Source organism: Chiloscyllium punctatum, chromosome 3, assembly GCF_047496795.1.
Source record: "Chiloscyllium punctatum isolate Juve2018m chromosome 3, sChiPun1.3, whole genome shotgun sequence".
NCBI classification, from domain to species: Eukaryota; Metazoa; Chordata; class Chondrichthyes; order Orectolobiformes; family Hemiscylliidae; genus Chiloscyllium; species Chiloscyllium punctatum.
In genome coordinates, this window is record NC_092741.1 from 64,308,848 (window position 1) to 64,333,796 (window position 24,949).

The window sequence follows — 24,949 nt, forward strand, 5'->3', positions numbered from 1 at the left end:
ATGGAGAGAAAGCAGGATTAGGCAACTGAGTTGGATGATTAGCCATGATCATGATGAATGCAGGAACAGGCTTGAAGGGCCAAATGGCCTTCTCCTCTTCCTATCTTCTACGTTTCTATGTTTCAGCATCACCAGCAAGTTCCCTCCAAGCCACTCACCATCCTGTTATTCCTTTAACTTTGCCACGTCAAAATCCTGGTAAACCTTCTGTGACAGCATTGAGTGTAGCTACACCAAATGGACTGCAGCAGTTCAAGGCGGCAGCTCTCTACCATTTTCAAGGGCAATGAGGGATGGGTGATAAATGCTGGCCTGACCAGCAATACCCACATCCAATGAGTGAGTTTAAAAAAAATGAAACAGATGAATAGATGGTGCTTATCTTTGTGATAATGTCCATGCCCCTTGGCTGAAATGGAGGACTGGCTAAGGAAGAGGGATGCAATTAAGTAACATTGATAACAGGAAAAAACCTTGGTTATTGGTGATATTCAAAACCATCCAGGAATAATGAGTTAATTTGGAAGATACTCAGACATGGATTGAGAATTGTTTAATGGAAAGAAAAGAGCTTAGGAGTAAGTCGGTTATTCACAGGTTGGCAGGCTCTGACTAGTGGGATATTGCAAGGATCTCACTTTTCTCAGTCCGTGACAATGACTCTGATATGGCAGCCAAATCCAATATTCTAAGTTTGTGGATTGATATGGAATATTTGCTGTGGGAATGATGCAGAGTGGCTCCAAGTTTCGAGCAAACACTCGACTAAACACACACACAGTTTAGTTTCAACTAAACACTCACACAGCAGATACAATATAATGTGGTGAAATGAGAGGTTAACCACTTGGGGAGGAATAGAGGTGAACAGTATTTCTTAATTGGAATCAGATTGGAAGTATTCACGTCCGAAGGGACCCAGGAATTTTTGTTCATAAATCACCAAAACATTAACATGTGCAATAAGTAATTGGAAAGATAAAATGGTGCATTTACCTTTACTGCAAGAGGATTGAAGTACGTAAGGAAAAATGTCTTGTTGAAATTGTACAGAGCTAAGACTAAACTGTACCTGGAATGTCATGTGCAGTTTTGGTCCTTTTATAGAAGGGAGGATATACTTGCCATAGAGGAGTGGATCACTGGACAAGTTCCATGGATGGTAGGACTGTCCTATGAGAAATTGACAAACTTTGCCCGGATTTTCTAGAGTTTAAGAACAAGGAAGGGCTCTTGCAGAATTGCACAGAAATCTTAAAGGGCTAGAAACAGTAGATGGAAAATGATGCCACTTGTGTCTGAGGGCTTAGAACCACAGGCTAGTTTCAAAAAAAAAGAACACGCTAATAAGACTGGAGATGAGGAAGAATGCCTTACTCAGACATTAGAGCTTTTGGGATTATCTATCCCAGACTGTCATGGAAGCTGGGAGAAAGTGAGGACTGCAGATGCTAGAGATTAGAGTCGAGGGTATAGTGCTGGAAAAGCACAGGTAAGGCAGCATCAGAGGAGCAGGAGAGAATCGACATTTTGGGCAAAAGCCCTTCATCAGGAATAAGGCTTGTGAGCCAAAGGGGTGGGGACATAAATGAGAGGGGGGTGGGGAAGGTAGCTGTGAGTGCGATACGTAGATGAAAGTGAGAATAATTGTGATAGGTCAGAGAGGAGGGTGGAGCGGATAAGTGGGAAGGAAGATGGACAGGTCATGAGGGAGACACCGAGTTGGAAGGTTGGATCTGGGAGAAGGTGGGGTGGGCAGGGCGGGGATTGAACTTCTTCCTCCTTAGAAAGGTGAAACTAAAATACCACGTCAGCTTCTTCAGTAAGGGATACATGTGTACAACAATGGCCTTGGTTAAGATACTGACATGTTGATTGTTTGAGATGAATTAAGTAATAGCTGGAATGAGGACTTTCGGGGCAGCAGCAATATGAATCACAAGTGCAAGGTGACAGACATCAAAACTAGCGAGAAGGGGCAAAAAGAACACATTTAATATAAAACCCAAAAAACATGCTGGGTCTATCACAAATGTCATTACTGTCTAACAAATGTGATTTTCTAGAACTGCTATCACTAAGAGCCCATTGTCATTTGTTGCTTCATTCTTTCATTAGCTTCACTGTAGAAAGATTGACTTTTAAGTTCATATGTTCAATTTTCAAATGACTGAGTGTAGATTTTAGCACTTACAAAAAAGTAGCTGGTGACTGATGTTCATTATACCAAAATAAAAGGGAATATTGATAACACCTAAATTAATTTGAAACATGTGCTTGAAAAGTTTATAAGTAGATAATCCAAGATGCATCATGATATGGCATTCAAATGACAGACAAGATTGTTATGCATAGTCTATTTTCATTAGGCTTTAATTCTGTTCCATCACAAGGAGTCTATCAATTTCTAAACTATTATATCTTCATGATTGAGCAAATATACCATGAAATAGGAAAGAACAGAGTAAGGTTACCTTGTATCAAAGTTTTAATGCATTTAATGCAGAAACAGGAAGAGGAAGGGAAATAGTAAAGTATCCAACAGACGCCAATAAAAGGAACAGAAACAGAAATTTGCTGGAAACTAAGTTCTGAGGAAGGGTAACCAGTTCCAAAATGTTAATTTTGATTTCCCTTCACAGATGCTGCCAGACTTGCTGAGCTTTTCCAGCAACTTCCGTATTTGTTTCTGATTTACAGCACCTGCAATTCTTTCAGTTTTTATTTACTGATAAAAGGAAAATCAGGATAAGGAATGCACACAAACTCATACGAAATGATAAAAATACATTTTTCCCCCCAAGATACCAAGACAAGGAATATGATGAGATGAGACGAGACGAGACGAGACATTAAAGAGATCAAAGAAATAAAAATGTTACGACCGAAAAGCTGAGGTATGAATGGCTCAAGCTAACAGGATAAAACCTGCTGTCCAAATTGATAGTATCCTTACATATTATAAAACGTTGGGGAAAAAGTGGCTGAGGACTTTTTACATAATGTATTAAGCAGAACAGTGACAGGCTGCCTTCAAGCCATGGAGTTAAAGACAGATTCAGATCAGTGGCGAGGTAGGAAATGGTGCTAATAGATCAGTAACTGGAGCACTGCTGTCCAATATCTGCATAAATGAGATGACCTCAGGGATAGAATGTCAAAACCTGTAGGTAACAACAGGTGTCAGGTGTAGACAACTGTGAAAACGAGAGGAATAAATTAACAAAACTTGCAGAATGGGCAACCGATAAATAACAGACAACTCAACAAGCTAGAACATTTTGGTTTCGATTCAGAGGCTATGTACTCGAAATAGTCTATATGGAGTGAGGAGCAGGTAATTCCAAAAGTACACATACATAAATCAAAGTTGTGACACGGGTTAACAAAGTAATTGAAGTCGCAATCAAAGCATGGGAGTTCACTTCAAAACAGAACTGAAAAGCAGAAAGGCTACGAAAAACACCTTTAAAAATTTGGTTGGGTCACACTAGTTCTACGCAGTTCCCATCTCCATATTAACGTTAAAGATACTGGCAAAGCTGCAATAGAAACCTATGATTATTACATTAAAATTGGAGAGGTCATCCCCATCAGCAATAATTGAACAGACTTCTCTTTCTACAAAACTGAAGAAAGAAACATGAAGGAAGGCCAAGTGGAGGCCTTTTAAGATTAAAGAAAAGTCTTGATGCTATTAGAAAAATAGACTCCACTTGTGGATAAGACCAGAACTCAGGGTCACAAATCTAAAACAGTCACAAATAAAATTTCAGACTTCAATAGCCTAGCTCAAAAACATTGTGCAAATCCACCAGAGGAAGTAATTACTATGGATTGTTACAAGTACCTCATTTTACTATTTGCGTTTGAGTGCAACTTCATTTTTAGGAATTAAATGTTTAATTATAAAAACAAAATGATACACATTGGCTGAAAATATTGGCAATATCTTTAAAATAACAACAATCCAAAAAGATGGTCCATGTTTACTTCAAGGGCTTAAAGTTAAAGGTGAGGAAAAAGAAAAAAAAACCAGATGATCCAACCTTGGCTTCACAATGGAGACCGAGTCTGGTAAAATCGCAGCTGTTAGAAATACAAGTTATTCATTTGGGTCCCAAAACTGGAGGGATGTTTTGAAGTTAGTTAGTTTTACTATCTATCTGGGACAGCCTACATGAGGCACACTGCCATGGGGATAGATTGTTGGGTGATTTTGTTTTTTGGTTTGGGTTCCTTGTGCACTTTTTGCACAGAAACTGCTTTACCTTGGACATAAATGTCAGAGGACAGTGACATCTATACTTGCCATGTTGGGGAAATCACCTTTCTAGGCTGGAAAGGAGCTGGAATTTTTGCTTGGCCATAAGAACCATAAAGTTTTGTATACGGCTAAGAATAGTTTCAATATAGAGAAGAATCGACGTAATTTATGAGAGATATGGCAGCCCTTGTTTAGAGCTATAAATTAAGGAATCCTCAAAATCCTGTTAATGATATGCTTGAACAGGTTGATTTTAAGGATGTGCTAGAAACTTTTAAAAAAACAAGAGGAAAGATAAGTCCCCTGGCCCAGACACGATATACCTAAGGTTACTATGGAAAGGGAAGGAAGAGATTGTTGCACCTTTGGTGATGGTCTTTGCATCCTCACTGACCACTGGAGTAGTACCAGATGATTGGAGGGTGGCAAATGTTATTCAATTGTTCAAGAAAGGGAATAGGGATAATAGTGGGAATTACAGACCAGTCAATCTTATGTCGATGGTAAGCAAATTGGTGAAGAGGATTCTGAGAGACAAGATTTATAATTATTTGGAGAAGTATGGTTTGATTGGAGATAGGCAGCACGGCTTTCTAAGGGGTGAGTCATGCCTCACAAGCCTTATTGAATGCCTTTAGGATGTGACAAAATGCATTGACAAAGGTAGAGGAGATGATGTGGTGTATATGGATTTTGGCAAGGCATCTGATAAGGTTCCCCATGGTAGGCTCATTCAGAAAGTAAGGTGCCCCACAGGGATCTCTTCTTGGACCCGTTATGTGAATTTTATAAATGACTAGTTAAGTTTACCAATGACACGAAGGTTGGTGGAGTTGTGAATAGTGTGGAGGGCTGTTGCAGGTTGCAACAAGACTTTTGACAGGTTGCAGAGCTGAGCTGAGAAGTTGCAAATGGAGTCCAATCTGTAAAAGTGCGAATAGATTAATTTTGAAAGGTTGAATTTGAATGCAGAATACAGGGTTAAAGGCAGGATCCTTGGCAGTGTGGAGGAACAGACGGATCTTGGGAGTCCATGTCCATAGATCCCTCGAAGTTACCACCCAAGTTGATAGTGTTGTCAAGGCGGTGTACGGTGTATTGGCTTTCATCAGCAGGGGGACTGAGCTGAAGTGCCACGATGTCATACTGCAGTTCTATAGAGTCCTGGTTAGACCACACTTAGAATATTGCGTTTGGTTCTGGTCGCATCATTATAGGAAGCATGTGGACGCTTTAGAGAGGGTGCAAGGGAAGATTTATGAGGATGCTGACTGGACTGAAAGGCAAATCTTAAGAAATGTTGAGAGCGCTAGGGCTTTTCTCACTGGACAGAAGGAGGATGAAAGGTAACTTGATAGAGGTGTACAAGATGTAAGGTATGGATAAAGTGGATAGCAAGAGACATTTTCCCAGGGTGGAAACAGCTATCACAAGGGGGCATAATTTTAAAGTGATTGGAGAAAGGTTTAGGGAAAATGTCAGAGGTAGTTTCTTTACACAGGGAGTGGTGGGTGTGTGGAATGCACTGCCAGCAGTGGTAGCAGAGTCAGATACATTAGGGACATTTAAGCAACTCTTAGATGCATGATAATAAAATGAAAAGGTATGTAGGTTAGTTTGATCTTAGGGTAGGATAAAAGGTTGGCACGACATTGAAGGCTGAAGGACCTGTCCTGTGCTGTACTGTTTGCCGAGCTGGGAATTTGTGTTACAGACATTTCGTCCCCTGTCTAGGTGACATCCTCAGTGCTTGGGGGCCTCCTGTGAAGCGCTTCTGTGATGTTTCCTCCAGCATTTATAGTGATTTGTATCTGCTGCTTCCGGTTGTCAGTTCCAGCTGTCCATTGCAGTGGCCAGTATATTGGGTCCAGGTCGATGTGCTTATTGATTGAACTGACAGATTCAATCAATAAGCACATCGACCTGGACCCAATATACCAGCCACTGCAGCGGACAGCTGGAACTGACAACCAGAAGCGGCAGAGACAAGCCACTATATAAGCCGGAGGAAACATAACAGAAGCGCTTCAAGGAAGGCTCCCAAGCACGGAGGATGTCACTAGATATGGGACGAAACGTCTGCAACATAAATTCCCAGCTCGGCGAACAGAACCACAACAACGAGCACCCGAGCTACAAATCTTCTCACAAACTTTGTACTGTTCTATGTTCTATATCGAGAGCTTGTGTCGAAATGCAAGTGTTACATTGCAAAGTTACATTGAAATAAAAACAGCAAGTGCCGAAGAGGAGCTACATCAGACTCAATATATTATCTGCATCCATCTCCACAGATACCACTAGACTGGTTGAGTTTTTCTAGTATTTTCAGGTTTTTGTCCCAGATTTCTAGTATAGGAAGTATTTTACTTAAAAAGGAGTTGCGTTGAGATTATTGGGCTTAATACGTTTCCAAAACATTTCAAGTTAGAAATTGCAATGCCCAACTGTTGTGAAGTAAATTTTTTTGTTCAGAACATGAACTCTTCCAATTAATTGTTTAGTCACTTTTTTTAAGATAACAGTAGAACCTAAAAAAAAGTGTCAGATTTAGGAATATCTTTGTGAAACTGCACTATATTAATGGCCACATCCAAAGGTGTGGTGCCCAAAACTGAAAGCAGTAAACTGTACAGAATCTAACCATGGCTCTACAAAACTGAAGAATAACGCTATTTTTTTAAAAAACTATTCTTGGGATAGCTTATGACTAAAAGCTGGCTAGGAGGGTGAACAGTGAAGAGGATGCAGAGATGCTCCAGTGTGATTTGGACAATTTGAGTGAGCCAATGCATGACAGAAGACATATACAGACTAATGTATCAGAACTCCAAACATTTATCTTAGGGTGTGTTCTTCTACTCCTAGCTCACAAGCTAGAAAGATCAGAGCAGCCTGTGAAATGTTTCAAAAATAACATTGAAACCTAATGGAAGTGCACCATCTATATGGGGAACCCTTCTTCACCTGTATATACTTCTTGCCCCACTCCACCAATTCTTCTAAGCTACATCATGCTGACAAGTGGCCCCCTTGCTCCATAGGGGGTGCATTCAGGACTCTCAGGCTGGATTAATGCAGTCCACTGCAAATGGGCAACATTGTTAAATTAAAGTGGACCCAACCACAAACTATCAAGTTCCTGGCAGTGGAACAAGCCTCTCCGAATCAAGCTTTTGGATGGTAGGAACTGGTATAAGGTTAATTAATGAGCCAATAAACACCCATCATCCCAAGTCAACTGCAATTTAATTGTAGGTCTTGTGTAAAGTACAAAAGCCCACTGTTCACCCTTCCAGATGTCAATACAGATAACATCCACAGATCTTCGCTGATCTCCAATTTTAGTTTACTCAAAACAATTGAACTAGAATAGTTTGACATGACCTTCCCCATAGAAATCAATGTCAATATATAGATTAGTTCATAATAATCTAATTGCTCAGACACTAAGTCAATTATAAATTGCAGTAACTTCACTCCAACAGATTAAAAACTATCCCATGAACTTAGTGAAAGGGTTAGAAATAACTGACACGTGGAAGGAAGGGAATGTTTAAAAAGGAACAAGTACCAAGTCAAAGTAAAATTTTTAATAAAAAAGGTTGACCAAAAAGGTTTCAAATGGAGGGAAAAAAAACAGGCAGAAAGATTTCAAAAGAGATTATCTGTGAGAGAATTAGGCAACTCAAAGCTTTAGTTTTGAGCATTTTGATGAGTAATTTAAACTGTGCAGCGGAAAACAGGGAGCTAGTGCAGACAAATGAGAACAAGAAGAAATAGTATTTATTAAATAACTGAATTGGAGGCTTGAATATAGGATGGAACACTGCCCAATAAGTAGAACTGATTTCCACATGTATTTGGCAAATTTGTAAAAAGCTATTTTGCAGTTAGTCAATTTACATGAAATACTTAATAAACACATTACTTCTGTGATTTGCTCAATGCTACAGTACGTCACAATGAGATTTTTTAAAAAATTTTGTTAAGTTCATTTCAAAGCTACAATTAAGTGGCATAATTTCACATTTCTATTTTTCACTGTGGAGCTAAAATATTTCAACAGCATCCTCCATACACCTCCAAAATGAAATTATGCATCAAAAAGTTGTTAAATGGCATGAAGAAAACAAGAAGTTGAGTGTAAATGATTCTGCTTTCACAAAAGGCTGTATTTTTAGCACTAAAAAAGCTTTCCTTTGTAGGATTTACTCTTCACACCAGAGTCCTCACCTCTTTTTTGGAGCCCTTTTCTTGAAGTGATTTCAGTTGTCGGTGTTGCTCCTTATTGACCAGGATCCACCCTCGTTCAATATCAGCCACAGTCTGTGACAAGAAGAATTATTTTAGTTAGGGAGAACTAGCTTTTAAAAGTGTAGCTGAAATGCATGATCAAGATAATAATAACAACACGGATGCATGCTGTTTGCATGAGCCTTCACTGAGGAAGGATCATGAAGGTAGGCAATTGTATACATGTGGCATGAGAAATTTTGAATCAGATTGCCATTTATTTCACTTCACTTCTCATCCCATAAAAATGTGGGATTCACATTTGTACTCTAAAAATGCTAATCACTTGAACAGGAAAGCTCAACTGAATGTATTGTGCGTCCGTTTATAAAAGTGGATTTTTCAGAGTAACATGGCACAAAATAACAGGTAATTCTGAACAATGGAAAAAGAAGAGAGAATTTATCACAAGGCATCCCAAAGCGTTTCACAACCAAAATTCTTTGAAAGTGCAATCTCTATAATAATGTAGAGAAAATACAGTAGCTTGTTTGAGCACAAGATCACACAAACATCATGGAGATAAATCTCCAGGTTATGATGTTTTGCATCATACATGCAAGATTTGTTTTAGTCTTTCTGCCATTATTTCATAATGCACCGAAAGGAGGAACACAAGTAGGCCATTCAGCCCTTGAGCGTGTTCCACCAATGAGATCATGACTGATCTGTGACCTCATTCTGTATACCTGCCTTTCGCCCCTATCCCTTAATACTTCTGCTGAACAAACATTTATTGACCTCAGACTTAAAATTACCAACTGATCAAGTATCCACTGCTGTTTGCTGAAGAGTTCCAAATATCTGCTATCCTTTGTGTACTACTGTTTCCGAATCTCTGAGTGGTCTGGCCCCAATTCACAGGCAGTGTCCCCTACTTTTACAATCACCAGTGGAAACAGTTTATCTTTACCTACCTTGTCTTTGATGCAAAGCAGCCATTTAAAACCTCCATTAGGTCTTTGTATGCACTGCAAATGGTTCAGGGGTTAGCACTGCTGCCTCACAGCGCCAGGGACCTGGGTTCAATTCCCGCCTCAGGCAACTGTCTGCATAGAGTTTGCACATTCTCCCAGTGTCTGCATGGGTTTCCTCCGGGTGCTCCGGTTTCCTCCCACAGTCCAAAGATGTGCAGTTAGGTGAATTGGCCATGCTAAATTGCCCGTAGTGTTAGGTGGATTAGTCAGGGGTAAATTTAGGGGGGTAGGTTTCTCTTTGGAGGGTCGGTGTGGACTTGTTGGGCCAAAGGGCCTGTTTCCACACTGTAGGTAATCTAATCATACTTCATTTTAAAAGATAATGTAATGAACATAAAACCTTGTCGGAGGAAACCCTATAATGGTGTTTAAGTACATGTAGTGAACTATTCAGACTACTCCATAGCCCAGTCTTCTGCTTCTTCTATTTTAAAAATTGAACTTCTCTATCATTTGGTGCTAGAGTAAATGGTCAGGAAGGAAGGATGTTCAAAATTGCTTAGATTAAGAAAACATATTTACGATTATTTTTTCTAATAAACACAAAATACATCAAGTAAAACACGAGGTGAGGTATGAATATAGGATTTATAAAAAGTGAAGAAAGCAATATAGGACGAATGATAGAACATTTCAAATAAAAAAGGCAAGAGAAAGGAAAAACAATCTTATGAGTCTTGCAGTCATTCACTTTGATATACTAGTTTAAAACATACTGAAGGGCAAATGAATGTTGAAAAAAACTTCCACCTGATCACAATGCTAGAGTTGGATCAAATACTTGGCAACTATGACTCCTCTTACCTGAGCATATAAAAGGTTCAATCCAACCCGATTTTCCATAACATCATTGTCATAAGCAGTATCCCAATAGCTGTAAACAAAACATGGTTATCAGTACACGGTAATAATTTGCACGTGCACCACCTCAAACTGGGTTTTTTTGATAAGTTTGAATTAAATGCAAACGGGATTAGGCACAATGTGCTGAATGAATGTGTACTGTTGGATTTTAAGATACTCAGACCACAGTCAAAAAAATTACAGTTGCACAATTTTTCTTTTGTTCATGCATGGAATGTGAGCATTGCTGGTTAGATCAGCATTTACTGCCTATGCCTAATTACCCAGAGGGAAGCTACGAGTCAACCACACTGCTGTGGGTCGGGAGTCACAGGTAGGCCAGACCAGGTAAGGATAATAGTTTCATCCTCAAGGACATTAGTGAACCAGATGGGTTTTTCAGACAATTGACAATTGATTCAAAGTCACTGTTAGACTCTCAATTCCAGATTTTTATTGAACTTGAATTCCACTATCTACCTCCCCCACAATATTACTTGGGTTTCTAGATTAACAGTGATAATACCACGAGACTGGGCTTCCCCAAGAAAAGCAAAATACTGTGATTCTGCAATTCTGAATTACATGTGGAAAAGGCTGACTAAGGTCAGGCAACAGAGAGAAACAGAGTTAATATTTCAGGTCTGTGACCTATTAGAGGACCTGCAATGTTTTTAAATTCCGAAGCATGTATGTCAGAGGGTTATAAAATAGAAATATTCAACAGTTGCCACCAGCCCTGAGTATATCAGCACTTAATTTATATTCCATAAACATGCACTAAGTTGCTTGGCATTGTATATAAAGGAACACTATTGTAGAGAAGTGAAGACATTTGTAATCGCCAAAATAAAAATCTCTTCCTCCGAAAAACCACCTAGCCAAATTTTACAGCTGATATGAAGCTATCCTATCCAGTACGTGAGCCACATTGTTGCTTCTCCAGTGTTCCAACCAAATGAGGGAATGAATTGGCCCTGCCTTTTTTTCTGGTAGTCACAACAAAGATTTGTCCTTTTTAAGCAAAAAATAGTTTACCTCTATTCAATTAAAATGCAGTTAACCAATTCCTATTGGAGCAACAATGAGCTGTTACAATAATTTTTTGTGAGAACAAACTATTTTCTCATTGGCCAACATCCAAAATGAGCAACATCAAGCATAACGGGTACAGACTTAAGGGGATATTATCCAGTACAAAAGAAAGGAACATACAGCTTAAAGTCCTTAGAGTGTCCTTATGCATGAAATGCGTTTAATCTGAGACCACAGCTTCTTGAATCATCAGTAATGTATACTCCCTTTGCCCTTTGAGTTCGTAGTGTTCTGATGTTTCTTTTCAAATCAGTCTCATCACCAGATGCTTTTGCCTCAAGAGACAGGAAGTCAAGCTTTTTCTATCAATCTTCTGCAATCCAAAATTCAGCTCCTTTTATTGTCACAAACTGCTACATGAAATATAAACTTATGTATTTTGGTATCGGAGTTCATTGCATCCTACGAACTGCAGGTAAAGCTTCTTATCCAAAACATGAAAACCCATACATAATTGTTAATAAAAAGAGGCGGCAAAGGCCTTGTTACAACTGACTTTTTGTGACTTTTGCTGAAATGTTAATTTTGCTTCAGACCATCTTTGTTTACTTCACGTTGATTGAGTGAAACATGATCAACTTGGGTTGCCAAGTCATTGCTGAAGCAATTTAACAAGTGCTTCTGTCCCTTTTCAAAAATTATTTTAGTTGATGCAAGTCCCAGGTATTCAATACAGACAAGAGAATTAAAAACAAAAGAAATCCATATTCCATCACCATCATGAAATTCAGTCAATAAGAAACCGGAGTGCAATTGAGTCACTCAAGGAAGGCACTCAATTCCTAGAGTTCAGACATCAATAAGATCATCTCTGAACGAGTATAAAAAGCTTTAACAATGGTGGTAATGCCACTGGAATAGTAACAGAGACCCAGGCTGCTGCTGAAGACTTGGGTTCAAATTACATTGTGGCGATGTGAAACATGAAATTAATAAATTGGAATTAAAATTTAAATTGGAATTAAAAGCAACTTTAATGGTGCTCCTAAGAAGAGTGTTGGGTGTCATTTTATTAGTGCTCTTTGGGAAAGGAAACATGCATGTCTGGTTCACACACGCGCCAGACTCACTATAAAGTTGTCTCTTTAATGTGTTGTTGAATCAAACCATTACAAAGTCTGAAGAAAGGAACGAGACTGGATGGAGCAACTAACATTGACCTAGCCACTGGAAAGTACAGGCAAAACCAGCGTGTTGACACTGTACAATCCTACCTCTCAACATCTGCAGGTTTCTACCAAAATGAGGAGAGCTGTCCCACAAATGGTCAAGCAACAGCTTGACATTATATGTTATCATCATATTTCGTTGTGTCACAGACACCATCACCACCATGCCTGTGCACATCCTGGTCCACGAGCAAATGAGAACCATTGGATGTGGTGGTGCAGTGACATTCAATTCTCAGGAAGTTGGGAATACAACACTGACTCTGGACTCCAAGAAGTTTCTTGGCATCAGGTCAAATACAGACAAGGAAACTTACGGCTTATCACCTATTGGTTCCTACTTCAGCTGAATCAGTACATCTCCATGTTGAACATTATTTAGAGAAATATTGAGAGACAAAGGCACAGGGTACACATGGGATGGGCGGGTGGGGGTACTTCAATATCTACAACAGACAGTAGCTTCATAGCACCACTAAATGTCTGAGCAAACAAGAGTCCTTAAGTACTAACTGCTAGGCCAGGTGTTTTGAAGGTGTTGAGGGAAAACAAAATAGAAAAACTTGCTTAACCTGGTTCTCTCCATCTACTGTTGCAGATGTGCCTGTCCATGAAACAGTCCTTTTAAGACAAATTACCCTTAGGTTGAGGATACCCTCTATCATATTGTGCGGCTTTAGCACTGGAGTAGTTTCAAATAGCAATTCAAAACTGGGAATTGATGAGGTGCTGTGGGTGATCAGTAGCAGTACAATACTAACCTCACAGCTTGGGGTTATTCATCCGACTCTACTACTACCACCAAGATATGGGGAAAAATCTTAGTTCAAAGAAGAATGCAGAAGGGCCAGGAGCAGCATCAAGCATACCTAGAAATGTCAACCTGGTGAAACTTTGTAGGACTATACATTCTGCTTCTGCTGTTTCCAATGCAAGGGACAAGGCCAAATTAATTTCATAACCAACAGATCAGATCAAAGCTCTGTAATCTTGGTGCCGCCAGCCATGGATGGTGGTTGACAGTTGAATTAACAGGAAGTGGTTCTACAAATATTCTCAGCCTCAGCAATGCAAGAGCCAAACGAAGTGTTGCATCCAGCATTAGACAGATGTGCTAAGTGGATGAATTCATCTCAGCCTCGAAGATCCCCAACATCACAGATACCATCTTTAGCCAATTTTATTCACGTGATATTAAGAAACAACTGATGGCACTGGACACTGCAAAGCCTATGGGCTCTGGCAGCATAGCAGTAGCACTGAAGAAGATGTACTACTGAACTAGCAATGCCTCTAGCAAAGCTGTTCCATTGTAGCTACAAACACTGGCATCTACACAAAGAACAGGACAAATCCAACCTGGTCAATCAACACTTTCTCAGTTCATTGCTGATTAAAGTGATGGAAGCAGTTGCTGATAGATCTTCAGCGGCATTTGGTCAGCAATTACCTGCTCATGTTATTCAGTTGAGTTCCAAAAGAATCTTTCTGCTGCAGACCCCTTAACAGCCCTCAATAACAAAGCACAAAGGAACTTGGTGGTTATTAGAGGTCAATCATTTAAGTCCCAAGAATCACTGAAAGTGTTCCTCAGGTTAGTTTCCTAGGCCCAAACATCCTCAGCTACTTCAATGGCATTCCCTCCATCATTAGATCAAAAGTGGAGAGGTTTGGCATTCCCTCCATCATTAGATCAAAAGTGGAGAGGTTTGTTGATGGTTGCGTAATGTGCGATATCATTGTTAACCTTCAGATACAAAAACAACCAGCGTTCATACAGTACAAAACCTGCACAATATCCAGTCTTGGGTATTATAATAAATTGCAAGTAAAACATGTCACATACATGTCATCTTCAATAAGTGAGAATCTAACCATTATTCTTTGGTGTTCAATGGCATTACCGTTACTAAATCTCTTAACATCCTGAGGGTTCCCACTGACCAAAGACTGAACTGGATTGCCATGCAAATATTGTGGCTACAAGAGCAAGGCAGAAACTAGGAACCCTGCAATGAGTAACTCATCTCCTGTCTCCTTGATGCGTGTCCATCATCTACAAGGCACAAGTCAGGAATACTTTCCACTTGCCTGGATGAGGGCAGCTCCACTCAAGTACCGTGATATCAGCCAGAACAAAGCAGCCCACTTTAACAAATACCCCCTTCACTGATGCACAGTGTCAGAAGTATGGATCATCTACAAACACTTCCGTGTCAATTTTTAAAAACAAGCCAGTTAGTTAATCATTTAAAGTAACACCCAAAGTGCAAGATCCATTACAATATATTCCCGGGAAAAGTAAAACCCTCAACTAATCATTCACACATGCTTGTATACGGCAGAATAGATTTTAAGCAAAAAGACTTAATTTTTTAAAAAATGAACAGATTTGAAAGATAACTTGATGAAGCAGAGCACAATATGAATTGACTCACTGTGTAAGGTGGTCAATGGGCACAACTTTAAACTATGTTTAATCACAAGAATGGCTATGGATTACTCTCACTGATATTGAATGGTGATGCCCAACTCACTGACAATTCTCCCTTTCCTACTTAGAAATTATGTTTGGGAAGAGAAACAAGAAATTGCTCAGCAAACTACAGATATTGACCATCTCAATATAAACTCTTCCTATACTTAAAATTATTAATACAATAATCAATTTAAAAAAGGCATGATAAAAAGATTCATCTGAAGGGCTTAAATAACAAAACAAGATATTGTTTATAAAAGTAATAATTTATTATTCCACCAGGAAATCTAAAAGAATTAACATTAAATATCTGAAACAATCTATAGGGTAACATCAGCAGTGTGCTTAATAGCTGTTAGTTCAAATAATATCTTAAACTACTGATTAAGGGTTACAGAATTCTTAATCTGATTTGGTAGTTTCCTTTTTATCAGATAATTAAAAGGTAAGTACGATCAGTGCTCAGTTTAACCAAACTCTCACTGCAGTAATGTTCTAAATTCAAATCAGAACAAAATGCACTATTGCAACAGAAAGCAGTAATTTACAAAAAACATCTTTAAGAAATGATTTAAAATACAAAATTATGTTAATTACCTCTTTCGCAACACAATTCTATATTCTGTGTTTTTCAAACTTGTGACCGAAATATATGGCAGTTCAAACTCCTGAAGCTTGCGTACAACTGAAGAGCAATGATTCACAAAACTGATATTGGTAAGTGTTGAAAATCTTTAACAATACTGAAAATAAACATCATGGAGTATTTCTTTCAATTACACTTGTCTTGAGTTGCCTGAGTCAGCACTTAATCTCACCGTGCACCAGTTAAATAGAACGTGAATGAGAAAAGGCAAGGTAGGGCCAGAGGGAAGAAATAAAGGGATAGAAAAAGAAAGGAGAGATGGGAGCAGGAAAGCAGTCACGAGGTAGACTGAACCGAAGCAAAGCATGAAAGACTCACATCTAGAATCAACTTGCTATTTGAGTTGCATTATGCCCTTGATCATGCTGAATCAGATACTGCTTACTCATTCAGATCAATCAAAAACGAAGGCATACAAAGTGACAAAACTAATAGTAAGCTAGAGGGTTAGGTTTTTTGGTTACAAATCAAGAGAGTGGATAACTAGAAAGCTAAAAAAAAAAAAAATTGATTATGAAAATAGATTGACAAGTACAAAAAAAAACACCAAGAGCTTCTATGGTATATAGAAAGAGTCAATAGCTAAACTATGTGTGCGACCCTTGGAGGATGAAACTAAGAAATTAACAACAGGAAATGAAAATAGTAAACAATTTAAACCAAAATTTTGTATCAATCTTAACAGTGGAGGTCACTATGAGTGTCCCAAAAACAACAGATAAGTACATTGCTATTGGGAAAACACAACCTTTATCAAGAGGGACAAAGTATCTGACAAACTAATGGGATTAAAGTCAGATAAGCCCCTAAGACCTAATAAACAGCAAAGGTTTTAAAAGGAATTGGTTGCAAATAAAATGGAGCCATTAGTTATAATATTCCAGAAGTCACCGGTTTCTAGAAAGGTTTTAGTGGGTTAGAAAACCATTAACGTGACATCCCTTTTTAAGGGAGAGAGGGGATGAAGGGAGATAGATAGCAGGAAACCCTTGGCTAGTTAGCCTAACATCTGTTGTTGGGAAAATGCTGGAAATGATTAATAAGGAAGAAATAGCATTTAGAAAAGCTAACCACAAATCAAAGAGTCAATATGGTTGTGTGAAAGGGAAATCATGTCTACCAAATTTGACAGTTCATTAAAGGTATGGTGAGTTGATAAAAGGAAACCAGTAGTGGAGTTCAATTTCCAGAAGGCATTTAATGAGGTGTTACAAAGGATTATTTCATAAGATAAGAGGTCAATGTATTAGGGTAATATCGGTATATGGATTGAAGATTGGAAAAAAACAGATGACAGTCTGCAATAATGGATCAACTTTAGGTTGGAAAGACATGACTAGAGGAGTGCTACAAGGATCAGTCTATTATCTTGCGTCTATATAAATAATTGAGGGGAGGGGCAGCGTGTAATGCATCCAAAGTTTGATGATATAAAATTAAACGTGGGAGAGCATAAAATAATGAGGACAAAAGGAATCTGCAAGGTTTTATAGACTGGTTGAGTGATTGGGCAAAAACTTGAGAGATGAAGTTTAATGTATTGAAGTATACCGACTTGTCAGGAAGGATCAAAAGGCAGACTGTTATTTAAAAAGAGGGAGATTGCAATACAATTTGCAGCAAGGAGGGACAAGATGTTACTGTGCATGAAGTACAAAGTTAGCATGCAGATGCAGCAAGTAATTAAGGTGACAATTTGGATTTTGTCCTCTAGCGCTCAGAGTTTGGAGTTTAAAATAGCAAAGTCTTATTACAGCTGTATGGGGAGTTGGTGAGGACACATTTGAAGTACTGTGTACAGTTTTGGTTCTTATATTGGAGAAAGGATGTACTGGCCTTGGAGGAATTCAGAAGAGATTCAGTAGGTGGCTTCTTGAAGTGAAGGGCTGACTTATCAAGAACAGATAAACAGGTTTGACCTTTAATTCATTAGTTTAGAAGAATGATTAGTGATCTTACTGAACTATACAAGATTCTGGAGGGGGTTTATCAGACAGATATTGAGAAAAGCTTTCCACTAGTGGGGAAAATCTTGAATTAGGCAAAGTCAAACAAGGTGACACTAATTTAAAATTGAGATGCAAACAAATTTCTTCTCCACGTGACAGTGATTCTTAATCCCAGAGGTGGGTGGAAGCTAGATCACAAAACATTTAGAGAAGTCTGACTGATGAGAAAAGATTAAATGGACTAGTCCTTTATCTCTGGAGTTTAGAAGAAGTCAGATGTGACTTAATTCAAACACAAGATCCTGAAGGGACTTGACAACGTAGATGCTGAAAGGATTTGTGAAAGGATATAGAAGTAGGGGCCATTGTTTAAAACTAAGGGGCCATCCATTTAAAACAAAATTGAAGAAACTTCCTTTTCTGAAGGTTAACTGTCTTTGGAACTCCCTCCTTTAAACGGCAGTGGATGTAAAATAATTAAATATTTTAAACGGCAAAGTAGGTAGATTCTTTATTACCAATGGGATGACAGATTATTGGGGATTGCAGAGGCGAGTTTAAAATCAGGTCAGCCACGATCTTACTGAATGGCAAAGCGAGCTCTCACAGGGCCGAGTGGTCTTTTGTTCGTCATTTCTATGTTAGAGACGGGTAAATTCTTGAAATATTTGAGATGTGACAGCTATGACGAAAGAGGACTCGAGGCCTGGATTAGATCAGGTGACGATGTTACTTAATTGTAAGACAGTTGAGAGATCAAATGGCCTACACCTATTCCTATTTCTTATGCTTTATGTACTTAGAGTCACGGAAATAGACCCTTCGGTCCAACCCGAATATTTTGGCACTCAAAATACATGATAAAGTTGGAACACTTTTTCCACACAAGTTGTTCAAGCTTTGATCCTCTTGACTTTAAGAACATTTGCCCAATGCTTCTGAGAGAATATTTCCCTGGACCATAGGGGGCTGAGCGGTGATCTCATACTGGTTTTGAAAATCATGAAGGCCATAGATGGATGAATAGCTAAGGTCTTTTCCCCAGGGTAGGGAAACCTATGCCCTCTAGTTTTAAGCTTAAGGTGAGAGGGATAAGATTTAAAAAAGCATCTGAGGGGCAACGTTTTCCACAGAGATGATGTTGTGAATATGGAATGGACCACCAGAGGACATCATGGAGGCAAGGACAATTACAACAGTTTAGAAGACAGTTGTATACATATACAGACAGGAGAGTTTTAGAGTAATAATGGGCCAAACACAGGCAAATGGGACTAGCTCAGCTTAGGAAACCTCATCAGCAGAGATGAGTTTGGTTGAAGGGTCTGTTTCTATGCTTTATTACTCTATGGCTATTTCCTATTTGGTGCAGATTTTTGCAGCATTGCTGACATTCAACTATCCCATCTGGGCTTTAAAAAAATTAGATACTGAGCACCTGCACGAAAAAAAAGAACATTTCAAAATCATGTCATGATGGTCCTGTAGAACTGACAGGAAAAGGATACAATCAGTCTGAGCTGCAATGTAAGCTATAAAGAGCTGAAATGCTAGAATGCTGATCACGGTCTTAGTCAACCCATTTAACTTATTGTGGTGAGTACAACTATTCCTCTTTATTTTGGAATGATATAAGACTAGTTAATTTTCTGGCAGGATTATGGGCAGGCAGGACATTCTTCCAAGAGTTATTTTGCTTATGTTTTCTTGAGCTCACCACTCACATGACAAAGTCAAGAAAACATGCCAACCTACCTCTGAGCTGGGTGGTTCAATTTTAGATGTTTCATCAACACACTAGGTAACTTTAATGAGCCTCTGGTGACGCACTTTCTATTTGGTGTTTAGGTTTCCTTGGGTTGGTGATGTCATTTCCTGTGGTGAGGTCAGTTTTGTTATTTTCTCAGAAAAAGAACAGGGACTGACATCACTAACCCAAGGAAACCTAAACACACAAATACAAAGTGGGTCATTAAGTGCTTCATCGGACGCTCACTGATGATGTTTCATCACCATACTAGGTAACATCTGAAAATGAACCTTCCAGTTCAGTGAGCAAACTTGCATCCAGAACCTCAACCTGAGATGCAAATCTTAAAACTCGCAATCACTTCTGAGCCTTCAAAACCCAATCACAAAATGCACATGTAACCTAGGATGTCATTTCTTACAAAGAATCATTTGGCATACACTTTAACAATTTCCAAGATGGCTGAATATTTATGTCAAAAGTATCAATTTCTGCAGTACGGCCACAAAACGAAAGAAATAGAACTAAAAAATAGGAACCATTGAAATCAGAGAAGTTCTTTACCCAAAAATTAGCAGGTTGTTGCTCTAATTCATTTTAAATTTGAACAGAAATGGATAGTCAATCAGGACAAACTAAGATTTCCCAATTAAATATATGGATGCAAGTCTATATTGATAGTTTAACATTGTAAAATATTTAATTAAAAGGGAGAAATGTGGGAACTTAATCCATAAACTTACAAGAACAACTATCGTCACTTCCTTCCCGGATAAGGAAAAGACTGAAGTATCCAACCAGATCATCAGGAAGGTCCAGTTTTGCTGCAACTGCCTTTAAAAACAAAAAGTGTCAAAATACCTCTGGAAATAAATTTTAAAATTAATTCAAGATAAATTCCAGAGAAACCAGCATACAAATCAGAAGTATCAGATAGGCCAGCCTCTTCATTCTACTGTAACATTCAATATGACAACAGCTGATTAGATCACTCCACATTTCTGCCTTTCCATAATCCATCATCCTCTTATGAATTTTTCACTATCCTAAAAATAAAGATTCTGCTCTACCACGTTTTGACGAAGAGCTCCAAACATGACAATCTGATAGAAGATTCATGTTTCTAGTGTTGTCCTGTTTAGAAACAATGAGTGACCCCCAAGTTCTAAATTCTCCCAGAAGAAAAAACACCACCTCTGCATTCACCCTGTTATACACCATACCAAACTCCATTTAAACATATCCAGATGGCCTAGACACCTTTTATCTTATTGAAAGGCAAATGGAAGGCGCTAATGTTCCAGATGTAACTACTTGTTTAAAGCTGTGTGATGTAACAAAACACACTTTATTCTCAATCCAGAGTCTGACAAAGAACTGGCTCAACAGAATAATTGAATATTTAACTAGTAAAGCAACTGTTCCAATATACTAACATTCCATAAACACAGCCTTGGCAAAGGCAAATTCAGCAAAACAGATTGTCTCACATACGACGTTTCTCCAGTTTAGGAGGAAAGAACAAGACAAAATTCTGGCAGAGAGATAGAAAACTCTAGCATTTTGCTGTAGCAGGGAGAGACATATGGGGGCGGCACCGTGGCTCAGTGGTTAGCACTGCTGCCTCACAGCATCAGGGACCCAGGTTCAATTCCCGCCTCGGCGACTACATGTGGAGTTTACATATTCTCCCAGTGTCTGCGTGGGTTTCCTCCAGGCGCTCCAGTTTCCTCCCACACTCCAAAGATGTGCAAGTCAGGTGAACTGGCCATGCTAAATTGTCCATAATGTTAGGTGCATTAGTCAGGGATGACTGTAGGGTAGGGGAACGGGTCTGGTTGGGTTACTCTTTGGAGGGTCGGTGTGGACTTTTTGGGCCAAAGGGCCTGTTTCCATACTATAGAGAATTTCAATCTACTATAGCAGTTTCAAAACCCCAACTGAAGGCTAAACGAAAACTCTGGTTATCTGAGAGCCTGACTCCACCCATTCATGCTGCTCCTATTGTTCCAACTTTAAAAACAAACCTCAAGAACTCAAAAGCTGTTTACTTTATTGGTTTGGAGCAGATGGCTCAGTACCTCTGTCTCAACCTTGCTTTATATAAAAAAAACACAATGTACCAGTTAAAGGCCAAAGTATTGTCACATCCTTCTGAAGTCTTCAGGATCAATTGAGTCACCCCCACTCAAGTAGATACAAACCTAGCCTAGCTTTCTTCACACTTTGAACCTGTATCTGCTGAGCGAACCTTCTCTGATCTGATTCTAATGCATTAACATCCTTCCTTAATGGAGACCTGAGTCACAGAATCAGTTTTTACAGCACAGAGAAAAGCCCTAAACTCCTTTGTGTCCATACTGGCCATCAAAAATTTATTTCAAACCCATTATCCAGACTTTGCCTTTCGGCTTGTTCATGCAATCACATCCTTCCTATCAGTGCAAGTTCACCATATGTGATCTCACCAATGTTCCGTATAATTAAAGCATAATTTAGATTAGATTAGATTATTCTCCTAAACATAGGAGAGCCAGAGAATTTCTAGAAGCATGGAACTCACCCATGGACTCTAACAAGAATGTTGACCATATATCGGCCCTTCGGCCCAACAAGTCCACACCGACCCGCATACCACCTAGACCCATACCCCTACACCTACACCTACACCTAACACTACGGGCAATTTAGCATGGCCAACTCACCTAACCTGCACATTTTTGAACTGTGGGAGGAAACCGGAGCACCCGAAGGAAACCCACGCAGACACTGGGAGAATGTCTGTGTGGAGTTTGCACAGTCGCCTGAGGCGGGAATTGAACCCAGGTCTCTGGCACTGTGAGGCAGCAGTGTGAACCACTGTGCCACCATAATCTTCCTACTTTTCTATTCAATTCCACTCTCAATAAACAAGAACACTATTAGCTTTCTTAATTAATTGCTGTAGCTAATAGCATTTTGTATCTCATGCACTAGGATAGTCAAATGCCTCTGTATATCAGAGCTCTGCAACCTCTCAACATTTATTCTTCCATGATTGTGGATAAGTTTGTCAAGCTGGGAAGTTGACTTGCAGACATTTTGTCCCATTTAGGTGACATTTTCAGCGCTTCAGAACCTCCTGTGAAGGGCTGCTGTACTGTCTCTTCTAGGATTTATTTGGTTTCGTTTCTGCTGCTTCTGGTTGATTGTTGTATTGACCATATATCGGCCACTATTCTTGTTGATGGAGGTAAAAACAATGACTGCAGATGCTGGAAACCAGATTCTGGATTAGTGGTGCTGGAAGAGCACAGCAGTTCAGGCAGCATCCAAGTAGCTTCGAAATCGACGTTTCGAGCAAAAGCCCTTCATCAGGAGGGCTTTTGCCCGAAACGTCGATTTCGAAGCTACTTGGATGCTGCCTGAACTGCTGTGCTCTTCCAGCACCACTAATCCAGATTCTTGTTGATGGAGTCCATGGGTGAGTTCCATGTTTCTAGAAATTCTCTGGCTCTCCTATCTTTAGCTTGTCCTATGATTGTTGTATTGTCCCAGATCGGATGTGATGGTACAAAGAACACAGAATGGTGAATGCACAACAGAAGTGTACAAGAAAGCCACACATACACACCAACCAGGTCCTGAATTACACAGCAACCACCTAAACACAAGCAAGAGAAGCTGCATTAGGACTTTTTTCAAAGAGGCTACAACACACTGCAGTGCTCCCAACCCATGAAGGGAAGACGAACATCTCTTGTGTATTCGCAAAGAACAGATTTCCCCACAACTCCATCTGCAGATGGCTAACAGACACAACGTGACAAAGACATGCCACGACCTAACTCACTAGCCACGCTACCTTACATAAAAAAATGCCTCGAACTGACACCCAGTCTTCCCTGACCACTGGGATTCAGGACAGCCTATAAATCGACAGCTACGCTCAGACAATAACTCATCATAACAAAAGACCCTATACTCATTAAGTGCAAGACTAATGTCATTTACACGATTCCATGCAAAGACTGCAGGAAACACTATACAGAGGAACCTCAATTATCTGAATAATCGGATTATTACCAGAGGTCCCGATAGAAACATTACGTCAAAGAGCGGTTTCAACCCTGATTAAAAACAAACTTGGCTCACTGCTTCCGAGAACAGTCTTGGACAGTCCAGGCACCATCTCCAAATTACTGACCTCCCGCCCTCTTTCACTGGAGTTCTACATAGGGGTGTACACTGAACCCCCACTTTGCCAAACAATCTCTCCAACATTGTCCTGTACTGGGCAAAGGTGGAACCTTTCAAAATGTTGAGTTAAAAAACTGTCCGTATGGGGCATGTGTCGGGGGGGGGGCCTGTGGGGTGCATGTGATTGGGGGAGCGGGCTGGGAGCAGATGGGATTGGAGGACCGGGGTGGGGCAGATGGTGTTTGGTGGGTGGGGTTTGGGGGGTTGTCGGCAGATAGGGTGGGAGCAGACGGAATGGGGGCAGGGTGGGTCGGACAGGATTTTGGGGGGGGGGGGGGGGGGGGGGGGACAGGGTCTCGTGCACAGTATGCTTTGCCTAGTCTCCCGAACAGGGAGCAGACATCTCAGAAAACTCCTAGCCCCAGAGGAAATCAATTAACCGAATAATCGATTATCCGAACGAAATAGTGCCCGCCCATCTCGTTCAGATAATCGAGGTTTTTCTGCACAGGGCAAGCAGGCAGACAACCAGCAATCCACATCCATGGACACCAACTAGCCACTAATTGCCACGGCCAGCTGTCCCTTGTAGTCATACACACAGATGACAAGGACCACACATTTGACTGGGACAACACAACAATCATAGAACAAGCTAAACAGAGAAAAGCCAGAGAATTTCTAGAAGCATGGCATTCAGCCACAGACACCAATCAACAAACACAGACCTAGACCCAATATACTGACCACAACAAAACTGGAACCAGCAACTGGATGTACCAGAAATGGAACCAAATAAACTTCAGAAGAGACAGTACACAGGAGGCTCCAAAGCACTGAAGATGTCACCTAGGCAGGGGATGAAACACCTGCAAATTAACTTCCCAACTTGGAGAACAACCATGACAACCGGCACCTGAGCTACAAATCTTCACACAAGTCTTGAATTTATTCTTCCAGCTAAAATGAACAGTTTCACATTTTCTCTCATTATACTTCATTTGCCAAGTCTTTGTCAACTCAATCTATATCCATTTGTAGTTTTTTCATATCTGCTTCACAACCTTCTCTCCTCCTGTCTTTATGTTATGAGCAAATTTAGCAACAATACTTTTGGTCCCTTCACTCAAGTCACGTCATTTACTTATAAAAGACCTAGGACCTAGTGCAGATCCCTGTGGGACATCACTTATTGTATCTTCGCAAACAGGAAGTAACCCATTTCTGCCAACTGCTTCCCACTAGCTAGTCTACTTTTGATCCATGCATTTATGCTGCCACACACCATGAGCTTTTACT

The 24,949-nt window shown here is 39.8% G+C and overlaps 1 protein-coding gene across 1 annotated transcript in view; it reads right to left on the reverse strand.

Annotated features, from left to right (window-relative positions):
- Positions 1-24,949, reverse strand: part of snx17 (sorting nexin 17) — an 84,464-nt gene that overhangs the window by 23,822 nt on the left and 35,693 nt on the right. The window contains exons 6-9 of the mRNA XM_072554480.1: positions 20,215-20,305; positions 15,724-15,811; positions 10,345-10,414; positions 8,504-8,596 (exon numbers count right to left, since the gene is read on the reverse strand). Of these exons, the coding sequence (XP_072410581.1) occupies positions 8,504-8,596; positions 10,345-10,414; positions 15,724-15,811; positions 20,215-20,305 (342 nt within the window). The remainder of the gene's footprint in view (positions 1-8,503; positions 8,597-10,344; positions 10,415-15,723; positions 15,812-20,214; positions 20,306-24,949) is intronic.